The sequence below is a fragment of the Bufo bufo genome, chromosome 9 (assembly GCF_905171765.1).
Source record: "Bufo bufo chromosome 9, aBufBuf1.1, whole genome shotgun sequence".
Classification (NCBI taxonomy): Eukaryota; Metazoa; Chordata; class Amphibia; order Anura; family Bufonidae; genus Bufo; species Bufo bufo.
The window spans coordinates 18,534,665-18,558,398 of record NC_053397.1 but is presented as its reverse complement, the minus strand read 5'-3'; the positions used below and the strand labels follow the sequence as shown (position 1 = coordinate 18,558,398).

General features: G+C 42.5%; 1 protein-coding gene across 2 annotated transcripts in view; it reads right to left on the bottom strand.

Annotated features, from left to right (window-relative positions):
- KLHDC8B (kelch domain containing 8B) overlaps nt 1-23,734 on the bottom strand; it is an 86,543-nt gene that overhangs the window by 21,073 nt on the left and 41,736 nt on the right. For both annotated transcript variants that reach the window (XM_040407210.1, XM_040407211.1), the window contains exon 4: nt 22,899-23,123. In XM_040407210.1, the coding sequence (XP_040263144.1) occupies nt 22,899-23,123 (225 nt within the window). The remainder of the gene's footprint in view (nt 1-22,898; nt 23,124-23,734) is intronic.

The following is a 23,734-nucleotide window of genomic DNA, read 5'->3' as shown; positions in this document are numbered from 1 at the left end:
CGCGATCAAGTGGATTAAGGTGAGTTATATATATATATTATTATTATTATTATTATTTTTTAACCCCTCCAGCGCTATTGTACTATGCATTCTGTATTCAGAATGCTATTATTTTCCCTTATAACCATGTTATAAGGGAAAATAATACAATCTACAGAACACCGATCCCAAGCCCGAACTTCTGTGAAGAAGTTCGGGTTTGGGTACCAAACACGCACGATTTTTCTCACGCGAGTGCAAAACGCATTACAATGTTTTGCACTCGCGCGGAAAAATCGTGCGTGTTCCCGCAACGCACCCGCACATTTTCCCGCAACGCCCGTCTGAAAGAGGCCTAAGGGAATGAACATTTGGTCTTATTCCTCCCATTACTGGTTGTTACATTCTGCTTGCACTGACTCCTCCAGGTGCCCCAGGAATCCTCCATATAGACGTGGGATAACTCATTCTGACCTTGTCTATTAAATCAGTGCTGAAGTTAATAGATAAACGAGGCTCAGGAGAAATCTCTCCACGCGTCATTTTGCAATAGCTGTGAGCAGAGGATGTAAATGAAGGGCCACATGAAACATACCGAACAACTCCGCTCTCAGCTTAGGCTACTTTCACACTAGCGTTAATATTTTCCGGTATTGAGATCCGTCATAGGGGCTCAATACCGGAAAAAAAAACGCTTCTGTTTTGTCCCCATTCATTGTCAATGGGGACAAAACGTAACTGAACAGAACGGAGCGCTCCAAAATGCATTCCGTTCCGTTCTCATGCCGGAGAGCAGCATGCTGCAGTTTGCTTTCCGTCCTGGGATGCGAAGCAATGCAAGTCAATGGCGACGGATCCGTTTTCACTGACACAATCTGACACAATAGAAAACGGTTCCGTCCCCCATTGACTTAAATAGAGTTCATTGGCTATGTTAAAGATAATAAAACCGGATCCGTTATCAGTAACGGAAGCGTTTTTGCTGAATCCAGCAAAAACGCAAGTGTGAAAGTAGCCTTAGTATGGACACACTAGGGCAAATACCAAGGTGTACTAGGTTGTAAGGGGACATATGAATATAAATAAATATCCAGCACTTATTAAAATTATTGCTGTACCCAGGGCCAGTTTTAGACAAAATGTGGCCCTGGGCAAAATCAAAAGTGGGGCCCCAAATCTTATAATAATGTACTAACAACACAGTTACATTCTGTTGATTCCGGCGCTCCCTCACAGATTTACACCCCATAAAGCTCCTCACACAGATCTGCACCCTCATGGCCCCAGAATACGCTCCCTGTCCTTTCCCCTGTAGCAATGAGTTCCCCTCACTCACGGCATCTAAGAGTGCTAAGATATTCCTCTTCGGGCGCGCTTTCCTCCAGCGGAGATCAGGGAAAGCACCCTGTTCTATAAATAAGCCACAGCCTGTACTAGGCTTCCAGGCTCATTGTCGGAATATCCGAATTTAGGCCACTAGATGGCAGCACTGAACTGTGAGATAGTGATTTCTATACAGACTAATGTAGAAATTTACATCTGACGATTGTAAGTTGTGGTCCACTTGGGGGACTCAACAAAAAGTAATAAAAAAAAAAGTTTTGAAAATATTACAAATTCCCCAAAATAAAAATAAAACAAAAAAAAAATTGCATTATGAGCATCGCCACATGCGAAAATGCTGATACTATTAAAATAATTTAAAAAGTTAGCCCATATGGTAAATGGCGTAACAGAATTTTTTTTAAAAAAGGACAATTCGTGTTTTTTTCATCATTTTATCTCTGAAGAAAATTGAATACAAAGTGATCAAGTCATACACACCCCAAAATGATATTGTCAAAAACGACAGATCGTCCCACAAAAAATAAGTTCCTCTTGTATTAAAAACCTCATGGAAGTTTCTCTTGTATGATACAAGAGAAACTTCTATGAGGTTTTTCAGCAATGATGTCACAGGACGCCGGCGACGCGCGTCCTTCCCCTTGCGCCGCCTGCGTCCTGTTCCTCTCCGGCAGCTGCAGGAGGTGCCCTCCGCGCAGAGCGGGGAGCCGCTCGGCGTCTCCGCTGCCATGGCAACCGAGGGCAGGGCGTGCCCAGCCGCACGCTTCTTCTATGTGCGGCCAGCGTCCTCTGTTGCCAGGATACCTGTGTGCGCTGAGCGCCGAGCTGGACACTCGGCACTCAGCTATCAGTCCTGGGACAGGTCATGTGGCGCTGGCCATGTCACATGACCTTAGCCCCTCAGTGTATAAGCAGGCAACCTGCTGGCCACAGGTTGCCTGTGATATTGTTTATATAGGCTCTTGATACTCTGCTCCATTGCTCTTGAATTTGACCGACGGCTAGTTATTTGACCACGCTCCTGCTTCTCCCTTGTACTCTGACGCGACCTCCAGGTTTGACCTCAGGCTTGTTATTGGTATTGTCTTTGCATCTCCCTCGTAGTTTGACGTGACCTTTTGTTGTGACCTTTGCTAGTTTGTTGACCCTTCTCGACTGCTGTACGCTCTTGTCACCGCACGCCGCCCATTGCCTGTCTCGGCTTTTCTCTGTCCCTCCCGCACTTACTGAAGTTAGGGATCGCCGCCCAGTTGCGCTCCGTCACCTAGGATGGGTAAGTGCAAGTAGGCAGGGACAGGGGAGTGGGTGGCAGACTAGTGGGTGCACGCTCTCCCTCTCTCCTTCTGGGGCGGCGTGACAAAATCACAGGCCTTTACATTTACTATGGACCCTCTGCAAGGCCTTACTGACCACGTGCAGAGTCTGGCACAGTCTTCCCACTTGCTGCCCCGACTGCGCCGCAGGTTGAGCCTCATGTGAAATTGCCTGACCGTTTTTCTGGTGATCGCAAGTGTTTTTTGGCCTTTAAGGAGAGCTGCAAGTTGTACTTTCGCTTGCGTCCCCACTCATCGGGTTCCGACCCGCAGAGGGTGGGGATAGTTATTTCCCTCCTCCAAGGCGACCCTCAGGAGTGGGCGTTCGCCTTGCCCCCGGACTCTCCTTGTCTTCGATCCGTCAAGGCATTTTTCCAGACGCTGGGGGTTCTGTACGACGAACCCGATAAAGCTTCTGTAGCCGAGTCCCATCTCAAGTCCCTCACTCAGGGTGACAGACCAGTTGAGGACTACTGTACCCAGTTCCGTAAGTGGTGCGTACCCTCTGGGTGGAACAAACCGGCGCTCAAAAGTCAGTTCTGGTCAGGCCTCGCAGAGAATCTCAAGGATATGCTTGTGGGTTACCCCTGTCCAGAAACCTTAGAGGAGACTATGACCCTAGCCATTAGATTGGACAGACGTGTCAGCGAGAGACAGCGGGAACATCTTTTCTTTCCCCAGGGACCCTCCAGACCTGAACCCGCACCCGTGGGACCTAGCCAGGAGTCTCACTTGGACGAGCCTATGCAGCTGGGTATGACTCGAAGAGAACAACGCCGATTACAGGGTGCCTGTTTCTACTGTGGCGACTCGGAACATTGGGTTAATCAATGTCCAAAGATCCCTCCCTCAGGAAGACCACCCAAGTTTGAGGGATCCAAAAGCAAGGTACTCCCGAAGGTGGTAAGAAAGAAGTTGTTATTACCTATTTCTGTTACCTTTGGTACTGTCAGGGGATCAGGTAGAGCTTTTATTGATTCCGGTTCTGCCTTTAGTTTTATTGATCTCAGGTTCACGGGTCAGGTGGGAATTCCGGTCCTGAATCTGCCCACTCCCATCCGTATTGTGGCCATTGACAACACTCCCTTGTTGGGAGGAACCGTCAAATTATGCACTCCTGAATTAACCTTGTCTGTCGGGGTATGTCATTCAGAACGGGGTTAGTTCTTTGTTCTCGAGAATTTGCCTGTGGAGATGGTGTTAGGAATGCCCTGGTTGCAGCTCCACAACCCGGTCATTAACTGGACCACGGGAGAGTTAGAAAGGTGGGGTCCCAATTGTAGCTCCTGTCTAACCCTTGTCCAGGCAGGGGTTTCTTCTGATATAATGTCAATTCCTCCTTATTTAGAAGAGTTCCGAGATGTTTCTCCTCATCCGAATTGGAGACTCTCCCTCCTCATAGACCCTATGACTGCACCATTGAATTAGAGGCTGGGTATTCACAACCTTTCTGGCCCCGAACGCAACACCATGAAGGAATATTTGAAGGAGAGTTTAAAAAAAGGATATATTAGGCCTTCCACCTCCCCCATGGGTGCAGGGTTCTTTTTTGTCAAAAAGAAAGATGGTGGTCTCAGGCCCTGTATCGATTCTAGAAAATTGAACAAGATCACCATTAGGAATCAGTATTCTATCCCGTTGATACCTGACTTGTTCAACCAGATTTTGGGGGCTTCCTGGTTTTCCAAGCTTGACTTGAAAGGGGCTTATAATCTTATACGCATTAAAGAGGGAGATGAATGAAAAACTGCCTTTAACACCCCAGAGGGGCACTTTGAGTATTTAGTCATGCCTTTCGGCCTTAGCAATGCCCCAGCAGTTTTCCAAAAATTCATGAATGATATTCTCAGGGAGCTTATTGGTAGATTTGTTATTGTTTACCTTGACGATATCTTGATTTTCTGTCCGGATTGGAGATCCCATGTCTCCCATCTTAAACAAGTGCTTGGTATCCTCAGAGAGAATCAATTGTCGGTCAAACTTGAAAAATGCTATATAATATATAACTACTATAATAGTGCTCCTATGTACAAGAATATTACTATAATAGTGCTCCTATGTACAAGAATATAACTACTATAATACTGCTCCTATGTACAGGAATATAACTACTATAATACTGCTCCTATGTACAGGAATATAACTACTATAATACTGCTCCTATGTACAAGAATATAACTACTATAATACTGCCTCCTATGTACAAGAATATAACTACTATAATACTGCCTCCTATGTACAAGAATATAACTACTATAACACTGCCTCCTATGTACAAGAATATAACTACTATAATACTGCTCCTATGTACAAGAATATAACTGCTATAATACTGCTCCTATGTACAAGAATATAACTACTATAATACTGCTCCTATGTACAAGAATATAACTAATATAATACTGCCTCCTATGTACAAGAATATATCTACTAGAATACTGCTCCTATGTACAAGAATATAACTACTATAATACTGCTCTTATGTACAAGAATATAACTACTATAATACTGCTCCTATGTACAAGAATATAACTACTATAATACTGCCTCCTATGTACAAGAATATAACTACTATAATACTGTTCCTATGTACAAGAATATAACTACTATAATACTGCTCCTATGTACAAGAATATAACTACTATAATACTGCTCCTATGTACAAGAATATAACTACTATAATAGTGCTCCTATGTACAAGAATATAACTACTATAATACTGCTCCTATGTACAAGAATATAACTACTATAATACTGCTCCTATATACAAGAATATAACTACTATAATACTGCTCCTATGTACAAGAATATAACTACTATAATTCTGCTCCTATGTACAAGAATATAACTACTATAATACTGCTCCTATGTACAAGAATATAACTACTATAATACTGCTCCTATGTACAAGAATATAACTACTATAATACTGCTCCTATGTACAAGAATATAACTACTATAATACTGCTCCTATGTACAAGAATATAACTACTATAATACTGCCTCCTATGTACAAGAATATAACTACTATAATACTGCTCCTATGTACAAGAATATAACTACTATAATACTGCCTCCTATGTACAAGAATATAACTACTATAATACTGCCTCCTACATATAACTAAGAATATAACTACTATAATACTGTTTCTGGCCACCATAACTCAGTGCGTTGTTATAGAGAAGATGCAGTCAGTTGGTGCAGATGTGACGGCTCTCTTGTCTATCTGGAGTTCAATTACTGGAGTTGGATGGCGGGTTTGTTAAAGTTCAGTAACACCTACTTATCTGCTGGTCGGGGCTGGTGCATCACAGATAATTGCTGTTTCCTTTCAATTCCTGGGTCACACAACATCAGAATTACATAGTTTGCTGCGCAGTCTATGAATGTCATTAACCACTAGCAATTTTGGCACCCAGTGAAAAAAAAGGGAAAAGGAAGAAATAAAACAGCATTTCAAGCGTGAGCAGCGGGGGCTGTGGATGGGGATAAGGAGGGCAAATGTCTTACCCTGATTACTCAGTAACTAAAAATAGCTTTTTCATTTACTGTTCAGGAAGGGTATAGGACGTGTGAGAGGCGGCCGCGCTGATTGCTGCGTTTAGTGATACGGTCAGCCTAAGGAGATTAGGAAATCAGTCATCCAATTAATGAAGAGGAAGGGTTATATCCGAGAGCTCACATCCCCGCTGCATTTTCCAAAAAAAACTTTTTTGATATGGTGTCCATGATTCTGCAGGACAAAATACAGCACCCACCCTTATTTTTTTCGGATCTGGATCCTCCTAATGGTTCTTTTTTGGATGTGGAGTGGACATTGGTTCCTAATTGGTTTAGTCTGTAAGCAGTTTTGACCATACTAAACTGCTGACAGCACTAGTTAGGGGGATAGCTGGACAAACACACCTTTTGTGGAGTTTTTATTATCAGGAGTAGTGTGAATATGAAGTTTTATTTTGTCTGATTTTGCTTGTGCCAGAGCCCAGGAGGAAGAGCTTCAGTGGGAAGTGCTCTCTGCATTGATAGCCCCACCCTCTGATCTGAATGACAGCTGTAGCATTCATTCAGAAGACCACAGCAGCTGTCTCTTAAAGCAGAGGGGAGGGGCAGTGAGCAACTCACAGTGAAGCCCCGCCTTCTGGCAGAATAAAACTTCATATTCACAATACTCCTGCTAAAAACTCCACAAAGGGTGTGTTTGTCCAGCTACCCCCTTAGCCTAGTGTTGTCCGCAGTTTAGCACAGTCAGAACGGCTTACAGACTCTCTTTAAAGGGGTTGTCTCTTGTAGAAAGTTACTTCTAGTGTCCTCTATTATTACTCCTGAAAATTTAGGAAGAAATTAACATCGACTATGCTCGAGTCTACATGTGTTTATAACATGTCTACATACATATTATCTACATGTGTTTTTGTTTTTTGTTTTTTATCTTCTATCTTTTTAAAGAATAAAAGGATTGGAATTGTGGAAATCCAACATGCCTGACCCTTCTCTCCCTGAGTCGGGACACCCCTAATCAAGATTATCAAAGCAATAAAACATTGGTTGCAAAAGTCTACATACCCTGTGAACCATTAGTAAGGCAATCTATTTAGAAATTGCCCCTCCTGCTGTATTTATAGGTGACCACGTTTACAGGGTGATTGCACTTTACACATAATATCACGCGTGTCTCTATTACTACAAGGTTCCCTTTAAATCAATTTTATTAGCTTTTTTTTTTTTTTTTTTACAAAACTGAAGGCAAAACTAACTGCAGTTACACAGTCTATTAACATTCAGATTTTCATTAATCTTGGAAAAAGTGGGTCATGAGAAGAGTGATTCCATCTCTATACTGGGTACACGTCACTCTCCTAGACAGAACGCCACCAAAACCATCTCCTTGTGTTTCCTCTGTATTTATAAAAATAGCGCCGCACGCTTCTTATTCAATTATTTAACATTTTTATAGATTGTACGTCCTATATAAAACAGCATAAAACACAAATGCATCTCTGACATGCTTTCCAAGTCCAAATATGTCCTTATTTCATATAAAAAAAAGTAAGAAAGAAAGAGAGAAAATAGATAGATATGAGAATGAGATAGATAGATATACAGTGGGGGAAATAATTATTTGACCCCTCACTGATTTTGTAAGTTTGTCCAATAACAAAGAAATGAAAAGTCTCAGAACAGTATCATTTCAATGGTAGGTTTATTGTAACAGTGGCAGATAGCACATCAAAAGGAAAATCGAAAAAAAAAAAACTTTAAATAAAAGATAGCAACTGATTTGCATTTCATTGAGTGAAATAAGTATTTGAACCCCTACCAACCATTAAGAGTTCTGGCTCCCACAGAGTGGTTAGACACTTCTACTCAATTAGTCACCCTCATTAAGGACACCTGTCTTAACTAGTCACCTGTATAAAAGACACCTGTCCACAGAATCAATCAATCAAGCAGACTCCAAACTCTCCAACATGGGAAAGACCAAAGAGCTGTCCAAGGATGTCAGAGACAAAATTGTAGACCTGCACAAGGCTGGAATGGGCTACAAAACCATTAGCAAGAAGCTGGGAGAGAAGGTGACAACTGTTGGTGCGATTGTTCGAAAATGGAAGGAGCACAAAATGACCATCAATCGACCTCGCTCTGGGGCTCCACGCAAGATCTCACCTCGTGGGGTGTCAATGGTTCTGAGAAAGGTGAAAAAGCATCCTAGAACTACACGGGAGGAGTTAGTTAATGACCTCAAATTAGCAGGGACCACAGTCACCAAGAAAACCATTGGAAACACATTACACCGCAATGGATTAAAATCCTGCAGGGCTCGCAAGGTCCCCCTGCTCAGGAAGGCACATGTGCAGGCCCGTCTGAAGTTTGCCAATGAACACCTGAATGATTCAGAGAGTGACTGGGAGAAGGTGCTGTGGTCTGATGAGACCAAAATAGAGCTCTTTGGCATTAACTCAACTCGCTGTGTTTGGAGGAAGAAAAATGCTGCCTATGACCCCCAAAACACCGTCCCCACCGTCAAGCATGGGGGTGGAAACATTTTGCTTTGGGGGTGTTTTTCTGCTAAGGGCACAGGACAACTTATTCGCATAAACGGGAAAATGGACGGAGCCATGTATCGTGAAATCCTGAGCGACAACCTCCTTCCCTCTGCCAGGAAACTGAAAATGGGTCGTGGATGGGTGTTCCAGCACGACAATGACCCAAAACATACAGCAAAGGCAACAAAGGAGTGGCTCAAGAAGAAGCACATTAAGGTCATGGAGTGGCCTAGTCAGTCTCCGGACCTTAATCCAATCGAAAACCTATGGAGGGAGCTCAAGCTCAGAGTTGCACAGAGACAGCCTCGAAACCTTCGGGATTTAGAGATGATCTGCAAAGAGGAGTGGACCAACATTCCTCCTAAAATGTGCGCAAACTTGGTCATCAATTACAAGAAACGTTTGACCTCTGTGCTTGCAAACAAGGGTTTTTCCACCAAGTATTAAGTCTTTTTTTGTTAGAGGGTTCAAATACTTATTTCACTCAATGAAATGCAAATCAGTTGCTATCTTTTATTTAAAGTTATTTTTTCGATTTTCCTTTTGATGTGCTATCTGCCACTGTTACAATAAACCTACCATTGAAATGATACTGTTCTGAGACTTTTCATTTCTTTGTCATTGGACAAACTTACAAAATCAGTGAGGGGTCAAATAATTATTTCCCCCACTGTAGATATGAGATAGATAGATAGATAGATAGATAGATAGATAGATAGATAGATAGATAGATAGATAGATAGATATGAGATAAATAGATATAGATAGATATGAGATAGATAGATAGATAATAGATAGATAGATAATAGATAGATAGATAGATAGATATGAGATAGATAGATAGATAGATAGATAATAGATAGATAGATAGATAGATAGATAATAGATAGATATGAGATAGATAGATAGATAGATAGATATGAGATAGATAGATAGATAATAGATAGATAGATAGATAGATAGATAGATAGATAGATAGATAGATAGATAGATAGATAGATAGAGCACTTTTTCTGCTTCCTCCCCCCCAGACTCACACTTTCTATCTCGGTCTCCTCCATTACCTATTGCTTCCCTTCTAATTTACATGTTAATAAAGTGAAGACATTAAACAAGCAGATGTCAGGTGTGGAATAGATGGATCTCCGAGGGCACGGTGAAGCACATGGGAGCAGAAACAGTTCAAGTAAGATTGATGTCTTTATAAAGCCTCTTCATATGCCGCCGCCGCCACCAACACATGGATGACAGGAATTATGTTCCTGATTTCCTTGAACCGAGATGGAGAACTGAGTAATTGAGTCATCTCCTGAGATCTGATCGACCTTGTCAGACCAAGCTAAACGATCCTGATAAATCCATCTTCAAGGGGAAGATTCTATTTAAAGGATGTTGTGATGCTTGTCAAGGAAACGTGTAATACCTAAAATATTCTTCATGTGACCTCTGGAGGGTCAATGATCCTTATGGCTCCACAATAATTTCTGCTCCCAAGTGATGTGACAGCAACCGATGCACTTATGTCTATGAGGGGCTTACAAATTTTGCATTGGGCCTAATAACTAAGTTACGCCTCTGGGAACAAATATGTAAAATGATTTCATGGGGTTCTGGGTGGGGTAGCCAGTGGGGCCTGTGGGTTGTAGGCTGGTTGGGGCCCCAAGCAGAGTCAGACTTGTCCACCAAGGTATCAGAGTATCCCCTGTTGGGCCCATTTTCTCGCACAGTAATGCATACTTGTGACCGTCCCACGGAACACAGTGGGACCCAATGTAAAAGTGTGTAGTGCCCTGGAGCAAGGGTACTTTGGACTATGGATATTTGTGGACATTTGTCCCTATTGCTACTATGCAAAGCCATCATCTCACTACTTTATTGCACTTTGAAGGGTTAACTTGCACTGTGATTTATGCTGTTGTGTGCACTTATACTGTTTCATATTGTTGCACTGTATTTATATGTTTATTGTAATATATCCCGTTTATTTGCACAGTTATAACAATATAGCTGCACTGCGGAATGGGTTATTGCACGGCCAGCTAATACTGAGAGACTTTGAGACTTTAGACCTATGAAAGGTTTTGGACAGAACAAAAGAGACACACCGACCTTCTGACTGTCTGGTAGCTCTGTTGTTTATGTCTAAAGACTTGTTTAGATCTGAAAAAAACTGCTTATTCATTCACATAGACTTGCATTGAAGCTGCATACAAGTCTATGACAGACTAAAATTGGAACATTTTTTTGTTTAGGCTGTGCTTTTCCATGCCACCCTTCCCACTAGAAGGTTCTAGTTCAGCTAGAAACCGTATAAAAGGAGAACAGTCAGAGCCTCTAGTTGTCTACAGATAGGGACAAGTGCTTAGTAGAAGAGACTCTTCCAGATTGCATGAGTGACCAGAAGAAGATGTTTAGATGGGGATGCTGAGCCATAGACCTTGGGTTAACAGCCGTTGTCCAGAGCTCCAGTCTGAGAACTTAGCTGCAGACCCTGGGTCAGAAGCCCTTTGGCCAGAGCATTAGACTTCTGAGAGAAAGAGGAAAAGCTAGCTAAGTCCTTTCCTCAGCACAGAACCGTTTGCCAGGGAGGAGACTGGAGAAGCCAGATGAGTGCACTGCCTGTATTGTTTTGCACTTGAGTTCCTACAATAAGGAAGCACACTGATTTACTGACTCTTTGGACTTATTTCCCATTGGGATGCACCATACCTTACCACCCCTTCCGAAGAGCAGCAACACATGATGACACCTCTACGGTGTCAGGGGCACCCAGCGTAACATTGAGGTCACCCCAAACCTGGCCACTACATGTGCAGGCAGAGGCAGTGTTTGTGTAAATTTACCCCAAAAGAGGACAGTCAGTGGACGTTTGAGGGGTAGTCCAAGGGAGGAGTTTAAATGTCCCACATTATGTTGGCAACTATGAGTAATGGGCTGCAATGGTCCACCCTTCATTGACCATTCAATTTCCCCTAGTGGGTCCACAGTACCCCAATCTGACACTGGCCCCGTGAAATTGTTTTTAGAAAGTTGGCAACTGAGAAGTTCAACTTTATGACCTAAGATCAGTAGTAATGATGGGCCAGTCTGGGATCTCTGTAGGGTTCTGGCCACCTTCTTGAAAACTTTGGTCGTAGAGTTACCCAGTATAATGGCACAATGCTTAGTAAATTCGAGACGGAGACAGCAGGCGAAATATACTTGTTCTACACCAGCGTGTGATTTATTGCTGTTCTGCTCTGATAATTTATTATGTCGGAACTGATTGAACAGCGATGTGAAAAGTATGTTACTATTAATATGCGGTGACGGACAGCCGCTGTCCTAGGGCGTTGATGAGGTTCCCTGAGATGTAGAGGCAGTTGAGCTTCCCTTTCCGCTTATTTTACCGCTCCTGACAGCATCAACCTTTCATGGCACTAACAGAAAATTACATGGTGATTACAGAGCTGCCTGGACATTTATCTACCTGGAACACAGCAAAATAATAAACCACAGGAACAGGAAGAAAAAATAATAGGGGACTAAAGTCCAGCAGAGACGGCTCGCCGAAGATACCAGACCAGTCTTGGTAGACAGTCATTTTGTTGCTGGCTCCTTGCCATTGTTACCTGTTTTTGGATGAGACTAATAAATGAAAATGACAGAAGATGTATCTCCTTTAAAGGGTAACTGTCATATTTTTTTATTTGCTAGTTTATTAGATCTAGGCGTGTATACCTGAGTTAGTCTGTCAATGATTGTCAAAAGATCTGTAATTACCTTATAATAACAACTTTCATTAATGTCCTCTGTCCCTTTCCACTGCTCCCTTAAAAGACCGTTGCTAGGGCTCATCTGTCTTCCTTTTAGTATAAACAGAAGACAGAGGGGCGGTCCTTCACACTGCATGGCTGCATTAGGCTTCAGAGTGAGGAGGCGTGTCTCTCAGTAATCCAATCTGATTGGCTGACAGGGATGTGTATGGGAAGTGAGGGAAAGCAGTTTTGGCCTCAGAGAACTTGCAGAGGAGCTATCTTGAGAAGGTCCTCATATTGTAAATGTTTAAACAGCCGTAACTAAGGGAAAAACTCTAAGAAAACAGTGGCATGTGAAGAAACTAAAGATTGCTTTATGCATAATGCTGCTGCAGCAGTAATATATGCTAAAATTGATTTTAACATGACAGTTACCCTTTAAGGGCCCTACACGGCCAAGGATTAGGCCAACTATGGGGTAAGAAGGTTCCTACCAATGCTCATTCCTCATAACTAGACAGTGTTAATGTGCTGTAGATTACCTGACAAATGAGTGACACACTCGTTTGATGGGTGATCACCGATTTGTTGTGGCACCCAAAATTGTCCTATTAGAGGATGGACATCATGGGGAGGAGGGTCACAACAGAACAGAGACTCACGTTGTACAAGCAGCTCCTGTTTGAACTGTCCATATATTACAAGAATGGTCCTTGATCAGAATAACTCATGTAATGATGCATTTCTCCTGTAGAGGCCACTGCCTGCTCTTTTCCTGGGGTGGGACTTGGGGCGATCAACTGATCACCATCAGCCACGTTTTTAAATTTTTTTTTTTTTTTTTAAACAGCTTCACACTTGTCCGGGCTGTCACTGGTATTGTAGATGTGCTCCAATGAAGTAAATTTAGCTGAGCTGCAATACCACACACAACCTGTGGACAGTTGGGGTGCTGTTTTTGGAAGAAAGCAGCCATGTTTTTCAAAAGGGTGAAAGTTAAGGAAAAGGAGGACAAAGTGACTTCTCAAGGTGGTCAATTGTAGTTGGAACCAATCTCTGATAGGCCATAAACCAGGCTTTGGTGTAAAGCTAACCATGAGGAGTCATAGAGGAAAGAGGGGTAGCTATGCGACTGTGACTACATGACAGCTCCATAAGTGCTAAAGATAACAAGAAGACTTCACGAGGGAAAATGTTCCACTCTAAAATAACACCCCATTATACCGCCAATGGGGTCTTCCTCCTGGTCACTGATAATATACTGTAATCATAGATATCGTGATGATTGGATGAAGGTTTGTAGATCAGACATTGTTTGAATCTAATGGATCCATTTACACATGGAACATCGCCACAATACAACTATTGTTATCTGTTGGGTTATGTGTGGCTTCGTGACAAGATTACCCCCACAAAAAAAGGATAAAAATCACTTTCTATGTACAGTACCATGCCAAAGTACGGGCACCCCTTGTCCAAATGAAGCAAGTTGAAGCTGAAATGATCTCCAAAAGGCATAAAGTTAAAGATGAGCGCTCAGATAACTTTGACCGAGGTCTCAGACCTTAAATAGTCTGTTAGGGTTAAGGCTTGTGCACAAGGTGATGAAAATTTCAAACCATCCTCTAACCTTGTGCCAAAAAACAGTAGCCATAGGTTCTTCTATACAGCTGCCTAACACGAGGTCCACAAAGCAGGAGAAGGCTACAAGAAGATAGCAAAGCGTTTTCAGGTTTCCATTTGCTCAGTAGTAATTAAGCATGGGGGTGGATCAATCGTGCCTTGGGTTGTGTTGCAGCCAATGGCACGGGGAACATTTCACGGGTAGATGGAAGAATGGATTCAATGAAATTCCAGCAAATTCTGGAAGCAAACATAATAATAACTGTAAAAAAGCTGAAGCTGAAAAGAGGATGGTGTCTACAAATGGATAGTGATCCTAAACACATCTCAGAATCCACAATAGACGACCTCAAAGGGCGCAAGCTGAAGGTTTTACCAAGGCCCTCACAGACCCCTGATCTGAACATCATTGAAAATCTTTGGATAGACCTCAAAAGAGCAACGCATGCAAGATGGTCCAGGAAGCTCACAGAACTGGAAGACTTCTGCAAGGAAGAATGGACAATGAAAATCCCTCAAAGAAGAATTGAAGGACTCTTGGCTGGCTACAAAGCTGTGATACTAGTCAAAGGGGGTGCTACTAGGTACTAACCATGCAAGGGGCTAAAAATTTTGCTTCAGGCCCCTTTCCCTTTTTGTTATTTTGAAAATGTAAAAGATGAAAATAAAAAATAGTTTTTGCTTAAAATACAAAGGGATAATGTGTCATCTTCAACTTCTATGTACAAAAATATAACTACTATAATACTGCCTTCTATATACAAGAATATAACTACTATAATACTGCCTCATATGTACAAGAATATAACTACTATAATACTGCCTCCTATGTACAACAATATAACTACTATAATACTGCTCCTATGTACAAGAATATAACTACTATAATACTGCCTCCTATGTACAAGAATATAACTACTATAATACTGCCTCCTATGTACAAGAATATAACTACTATAATACTGCCTTCTATATACAAGAATATAACTACTATAATACTGCCGCTGTGTACAAGAATATAACTACTATAATACTGCTCCTATGTACAAGAATATAACTACTATAATACTGCTCCTATGTACAAGAATACAACTACTATAATACTGCCTCCTATGTACAAGAATATAACTACTATAATACTGCCTCCTATGTACAGGAATATAACTACTATAATACTGCTCCTATGTACAAGAATATAACTACTATAATACTGCCTCCTATGTACAAGAATATAACTACTATAATACTGCTCCTATGTACAAGAATATAACTACTATAATACTGCTCCTATGTACAAGAATATAACTACTATAATACTGCCTCCTATGTACAAGAATATAACTACTATAATACTGCTCCAATGTACAAGAATATAACTACTATAATACTGCTCCAATGTACAAGAATATAACTACTATAATACTGCTCCAATGTACAGGAATATAACTACTATAATACTGCTCCCATGTACAAGAATATAACTATTATAATACTGCCTCCTATGTACAAGAATATAACTACTATAATACTGCTCCTATGTACAAGAATATAACTACTATAGGGGGCGGAGCCTGGCTGCAGACCTAGCAGGACACATGTAGGAGAGCTCTCCTCCTTACCACTCTGCTAACTGGTAAATTCAGCGGTCTAATTTGCTCAAGAATGGGAAAAGTCGGTAGATATATACCCAGAGAGAAACCTGAAGTCAGCAAACCGGAGCGCGGTGCCTCCGACATGGATAAATATCTCAACAAGAAAACTACAGCTCCTGTGCCGGCCGGTCCTAAGATGGTGCTGCCGGAACTAGATGTCTGGGGCAGGGATCCGGAGGGAGAAGATGAAGCTGCTGCAGAGCACACAGCAGGCCCCACATCACAAAGTGCTGCCCCGATATCCAGGCAGTTCCTGCAGCAGGCTTTATCAGCAGCCCTGGCCCCAGTGGTTCAGGATCTGCAGGAGATTAAAGCTGACCTGAAGCATATCGGCACGAGGGTGGAAACACTGGAAAGTAACCAGGCGTCCATCTCGAATTACATCAGAGCTGCAAGCAATCACACCATGGCTCTGGCAGCCTCACTGGACACTGCATACTCCCTCATAGAAGACCAGGAGAATCGGAATAGGAGGAAAAACCTCCGCATCCGCGGCCTGCCTGAAAGCACCCCACATGAAGGCTTACCAGAAGCTGCCGGCGCCATCTTCTCCCTGCTCCTGGGAAGCTCCAGAGCGGCCGAGATTCAAATAGAAAGAATCCATAGAGCGCTCAGGCCGAAGCCAAAAGAGAGAGAGAACCCCAGGGACGTGGTATGCGGTCTCCTGAGGTATGTGGACACTGCTGCCCTAATGCAAGCTGCCAGAAATATGAAGGAGATCATATATGAGGGGGCTAAAATCTCCATCTATCAGGACCTGGCATCCTCCACATTGAATAAAAGGAGGGCGCTGCGGCCCCTCACTGACCATCTGCGCCATCACAAGGTGCCATACAAATGGCTATTCCCCTTTGGCCTCACTTTTGCTGTAGATGGGAAGCGCTGCACCATTCGCCTGCCACAAGATCTCCAGGCGGCCTGGGAGCTGCTGCAAACAGATCCACTAGATGTACCATCATGGCTGCCGTCTGCTGAGATGGGAACACAGCTGCCAGATCTCCCAGAGGCCTCAGGATGGCTTAAAGCTCCACAGAAGAAGAGGAACCAGCACAGATCAAGAGACACTTGAAGTCCTAGAGACTATACAGAGGAGTTATCTTACCTCAGATGAAGTTCTCCACAGACATCATAGAGGGACAGGTTCTTACTTGATTATATCACATCTTAAGTCTGCAAGTATACCTGTCTGTCATGAGTCCTGAATTGTTCCCGTTCTTGTTGTAATCTGCAGAGCAGACATTCTGCTTTGCAATGTTATTTTACTGCATTCAACCTAGACCATAATATGTAAGGTGCTATCCCGCACCAGTTCAGCAGGTGGCGCAATGTGGACACCATTATGAAGATATGGTTCCACTTTGTACCCCCCCTACCTACCAGGGTTATCTTGGCACAGACCTGGTACATGTGCCTGATTAAATGGCTGCTCACGCCCGCTTCACTGCAGCTAAGTGACCTGCTGAGGTGTTGCTGGCATGGGAGTCATTGCACTGTTATACTTGTCATGTTGACAGAAACTTTAGTTGTGATGTTACTTGTTCACTCCCTAGATACGGTCGATGTGAATAACTGGAGTTCTCCGGTTCCAAAGTCACCCCATTTTCTCAATGATGTCGTCAATTAAATGTACAACGTATAATGTAAGGGGCTTTAACACCCCACAAAAGCGCTCTCAGGTCATCCGTCTGCTAAAAAAGAACAATACAGATATTTGCTTCTTTCAGGAGCTGCATTTTAGAGAAACAAATGTACCTAAAATTCAGAACCCATACTTCCAACACTGGTATTTCAGTGCCTTTGAGAAAGCAAAAAGAGGAGTGGGTATTGCAATTTCTAGAAAAGTACCATTTACATTGATATCTACCCTGACGGACCCTGAGGGCCGCTTCATTTTCGTGAAAGGCCTCATAGGTACACAAAAGGTTACACTCGCTAGTTTGTACAGCCCTAACCGTGGCCAGAAACAATGGATCAAGATCACACTAAGTAAACTAGATCTGTTTGCAGAGGGGATTAGATTGATTGGGGGAGACCTCAATGTCACACTGAATCCTTTGATTGATGCTTCTGACGGCTCCTCCCAATTGACCCAATCAGCACTGGGGTGCATCAATAGGTACATATCAGACATGAATCTGCTGGACGTCTGGCGACTAGCCCACCCAGACACTAGGGACTTCACCTTCTTCTCGGCCCCACACAAATCACATAAAAGATTAGACTATATCCTACTGTCAAGCAATGCCGTGGATATGGTGGACTCGGCTGACATAGGTGTTGTGTCCGTCTCTGACCATGCCCCAGTCTCTGCTGCCCTCAGATTTTCCAGCTTGCCTGCCTCAGTTAGACAGTGGCGCTTAAACGAGACGCTGCTAGATAGACAAGCAGATACCTCAATCCTGGAGCAAAAATTAAAGGACTTCTTTATAGATAATGCGACACCAGGTATGCCCCAGACGACACTGTGGGAGACGCACAAGGTGGTTATCCGGGGAGAGTTAATAGCCTTAGGTAGTAGGGTTAAAAAAGAGAAACAAAAGATCCTTCACGATCTCTTGGTTCAGATAGCAGATAAAGAAGCGGTCCATAAACGGTCTAGAGCAATAAAAGTCCAGACTGAACTGACCCAGCTAAGATCACAACTAAAAGACCATTTAAACATTCAAAACGCAAAGGCTTATCAATATGCCCAATTTAAACACTACTCACACGGGGATAAAGGTTCTAAACTGACGTCCTCCCTTATTAAACAAAGGAAAGAGTCCATGTTCATACCCAATATCAAATCCAGTACTGGAAATATGCTGCATAAAACAGCTGACATTGCAGAAGAATTTCAAAAATTCTATAAGCAACTATACGGCCTGTCAGACCCTAATCACCCAGATCCATCAATACCAGAAGCAACAGACCTGTTTTTGAAAGGCCTCAATCTACCCCAGATAACCTCCCAAGAAAGTGACACATTATTAGAGCCAGTCACCGAACTAGAAGTGAAAAAGTTACTAGCCTCTATGCCCATGGGTAAAAGTCCTGGCCCAGATGGCTTTCCAGTGGGCTATTATAAAAAATTCTCAGATATATTAATACCCCACCTGGTAACGTGGTGCAATGCACTCCTAAATGGTGAAACCCTTCATAAACAATCACTGGAGGCCACGGTAACCATCCTCCCCAAACCGGGGAAAGATCCCCTTCTCTGCGGTAGTTTTAGGCCAATCTCGTTACTTAACGTAGATATAAAAATATGGGCCAAACTTCTGGCGACACGTCTGGGAAATCTACTTCCTAAACTTATCCACCCTGACCAATCTGGCTTTGTTCCAGGGAGGGAAGGGAATCATAATTCCTGTAGGTTAATCACAGCAATACAGTGGGCCAAAAAGAAAAACCTCCCCTTGGCGCTGCTCAGTGTGGATGCGGAGAAGGCCTTCGACCGGGTGAGCTGGGACTTTATGAGGAGGACTCTACTGAGGTTTGGAATCCCGACGAGATTTCAGGAGGCAGTCATGTCATTGTACAAGGATCCGAGTGCTAGAATCAGGGTCAATGGCACATTGTCCCCATCCTTCCCTATTCGCAACGGGACACGTCAGGGCTGCCCCCTATCTCCTGCCTTATATATATTGGTCATGGAGACCCTTCTTCAGGCCATTAGAGACCATGTAAATATACGTGGTGTGAAAACAGAAAATGACGCCATAGAATACATTAACGTGGCATATGCTGACGATCTACTGATCATGGTTTCTAACCCGGTCGAGGCCTTCCCGCATCTTTTGACACTGTTTAAAGAGTATGGTAGGCTATCAAACTACAAAATGAATTATACCAAGTCAGAAGCTTTAAACGTTAATGCTCCGGCGAGCTCCATAGCCATTTTGAAATCAAATACACCATTTAAATGGCAGTCCTCCTGTGTTTCCTACCTAGGAGTTAGGATTTCCGCCAGCACGGAAGATTTATTCCGGCTTAATTATACTCCCCTAATATCAGAGGTCCAAAACCTGCTCCAATCGCTACGCCTCCCTTATTCCTCTTGGATGGGAAGGAAGAATATACTAAAAGCGTTTGTCCTCCCAAAAATTATGTACGTACTACAGATGTTGCCAATATTTTTACCTAACTCATATTTTACAAGGATTCGCAGGCTTTTTATGACTTACCTATGGGGCGGCAAGAAGGCTAGGGCTCCTCACCAGAGGCTGGTACTGGGGCGTGGTCATGGAGGTATAGCACTGCCGGATGTCCAAACATATTACAGGGCTATTCACCTGAGGAGGTGGTTGCAGCTTTATTCCCCTGTCTACCGCACATTGGGCACGGAACTGGAACTAATGCAGCTCACCCAACCACAGAAAGCAGCACTATGGGGTCAGGCAAATGCATCACTCCATTCACATGTCCTCTTAAAGGGCACTAGCCTAGTCATTAAACAGCTCAACAAGACACATGGGCTCCTACAGAACCCCCCTAGTATAATGCCAGCAGATCTCATACCACACTCGATTCAGCCTCCAGGATCTCAGGTCTCGCAGATTTGGCACAGATTAAGAGGTTTCTCCACAGCTGACTTTATAGGAAAGGTAAACGGCACTTTACCGGATCAACATCCCCTTAGCTTAGCCTGGAGTACATTTAACTTTCTAGACCTAATAACTATAAAATCTGCTGGGAAACAACTAACTACTCAGAAGTCATGTGTAATGACCCCGACATGGTTTGAAAAATTAGCAACCCCCCCTTCCCCTCAACGCAAATTGATATCCACTATATATTTGGCCTTGATCTCACCACAACGTCGCATTACTCCACAATATGTCCACACCTGGGCTAACGACCTTAAGGTTACCTTTTCGGAGACAGATATTCTCCGTATGCACGCACACTCGCATGGCTTCTCCCGCTGCGTGAAGATCCAAGAGCACTCATATAAGGTCCTCACACAGTGGTACCTCACCCCTAAACAACTATTTCTTAGTGGTCTGAGTGATCATGACAGGTGTTGGAGGTGTGGGGAAGAGAGTGGCACTCTTCTACACATTTTTTGGTCCTGTTCTAAAATAAGAGGATACTGGGATGACGTCTCTCGGACCATTAATGAAATTCTAAACACTAACCTGACATTAACCCCAGAGTTGGTTCTTTTATGGCTTCCAACAAAAGAACTATCGCCATCAAGGAACAAACTTGTTATACACTTGATTCAAGCTGCCCGTCTACTTATCCCCCAAAAGTGGCTGAGTAAAGAACCCCCCACCACCTCTCAGTGGTTAAGCAAACTAGATCACGTTCATCGTATGGAAGAGCTAGCGGGCTGGGAACTTAGGGCACATGAGAAGCACAAAAAGCTATGGGCCCCATGGATTACATATAGATATGCGAATGGTACACCAACATCTTAAACAATTTTCAACAGACAAACAACTTTGAAAATGTCCCCCCAGACAGGAACGACACATTAGTGAGAATGGAGGGTGCTAAACCTTCTTCCTCCCTTTGGAATCATCAAAGGTTATCTTAACAGCCTCAGACCGTATCTGTCCAGTTCTAAGGACACCCCCCCCCCCCCATCCCCCATCCTCCCCCCCCCTTTTTATATGTTTGTTTGACCTACCTACATCAGGTCACACACCAAATGTCAATTAGTTGGTTCTAGATGACCTTGCTCTGAAGACATGCACTTTATATATGTCATATGTATACTATGCACTATACTGTCAAAGTACGCTTTAGACTTGTCTGTAATAACTCTGATTTGTGCATCAATGTATGTAAACATCTCTTTTGATATGCTTTTCAATAAAAAGACAATTGACAAAGAATATAACTACTATAATACTGCCTCATGTACAAGAATATAACTACTATAATACTGCTCCTATGTACAAAAATATAATTACTATAATACTGCCCCTATGTACAAGAATATAACTATTATAATACTGCTCCTATGTACAAGAGTATAACTACTATAATACTGCCTCCTATGTACAAGAATATAACTACTATAATACTGCCCCTATGTACAAGAATATAACTACTATAATACTGCCTCCTATGTACAAGAATATAACTACTATAATACTGCCTCCTATGTACAAGAATATAACTACTATAATACTGCCTCCTATGTACAAGAATATAACTACTATAATACTGCCCCTATGTACAAGAATATAACTACTAGAATACTGCTCCTATGTACAAGAATATAACTACTATAATACTGCCTCCTATGTACAAGAATATAACTACTATAATACTGCCCCTATGTACAAGAATATAACTACTATAATACTGCCTCCTATGTACAAGAATATAACTACTATAATACTGCCTCCTATGTACAAGAATATAACTACTATAATACTGCTCCTATATACAAGAATATAACTACTATAATACCGCTCCTATGTTCAAGAATATAACTACTATAATACTGCTCCTATGTACAAGAATATAACTACTATAATACTGCCTCCTATGTACAAGAATATAACTACTATAATACTGCTCCTATGTACAAGAATATAACTACTATAATACTGATCCTATGTACAAGAATATAACTACTATAATACTGCTCCTATGTACAAGAATATAACTACTATAATACTGCTCCTATGTACAAGAATATAACTACAATAATACTGCCCCCTATGTACAAGAATATAACTACTATAATACTGCCTCCTATGTACAAGAATATAACTACTATAATACTGCTCCTATGTACAAGAATATAACTACTATAATACTGCCTCCTATGTACAAGAATATAACTACTATAATACTGCCTCCTATGTACAAGAATATAACTACTATAATACTGCTCCTATGTACAAGAATATAACTACTATAATACTGCTCCTATGTACAAGAATATAACTACTATAATACTGCCTCCTATGTACAAGAATATAACTACTATAATACTGCCCCTATGTACAAGAATATATAACTACTATAATACTGCCTCCTATGTACAAGAATATAACTACTATAATACTGCTCCTATGTACAAGAATATAACTACTATAATACTGCTCCTATGTACAAGAATATAACTACTATAATACTGCTCCTATGGATAATGGTATAGCTGTATCCTACGTAGAAACTGAAAACATGTCCTCAAATGTACGATGTAGAATATCTATGCCGCACATGCCAGATTGCGGTATTAGTTATTGCACTCACCTTGCTCGGAGTCAAACATCTCCACGGTGTTTACAAAGTGTGGCCGGGAGTAGAAGTTGTGGGGTCCGGGTTGCTGTAAACCACCAAGACTGAAGAAAGACGTCTCTGTCATGGTGCAGCTGGCAAAGGCACGCCTGCTTGGGATGCTGGGATAACGAGTCCAGCTCTTTACCTCTAGGTCCAAGGCTTCAAAGGCTGTTACCGGAAGTTTTCCTTGCCTACCCCCTACCAAAAAAAAAAGGAGAAATTTGTGACACTGACTTTGCTTTACGATCTCTCTCATTTTCCAATAAGATGTCTCTAATATGGACAACAACTATCAGCACCTATGGACTCTGTACTGGGTGCCAAGAGTTGTCACCAGCATCTCATGGGCAGCCTGATAAGCCTATTGATTTCAAGGTGGCCCACGTAATACTTCACTTCCCCTGTGGGGGCACTGTAGGGAAAATGATCACCTGCTGCCAGGCTACCCAGCAGATTGCAACTAATCGCTGGGGGCAGGACTCACCTGCTTCAATCATGGAGAATTCCAAGTATGTTAGTAGAAGTCTAATAATCCAGCACATGGGGGCCACACATATGGTGGTTGCAAGTTGGGGCCGCACATATGGTAGCTGCACTTGGGAGCCACACATAAGTACATGGCTGTACATGGGCACTGCGTATGGAGCCCACACATATGGTCCTGTACATGCAGGCCACACATATGGTGGTTACACAAGAGGGCCACACATAAGGTTGCTGCACATGGGCCCTGCACATGGGGGCCACATCTAAGGCAGCTGCACATGGGCGCTGCACATAGGGGCCACTCATACGGTATCTGCACATGG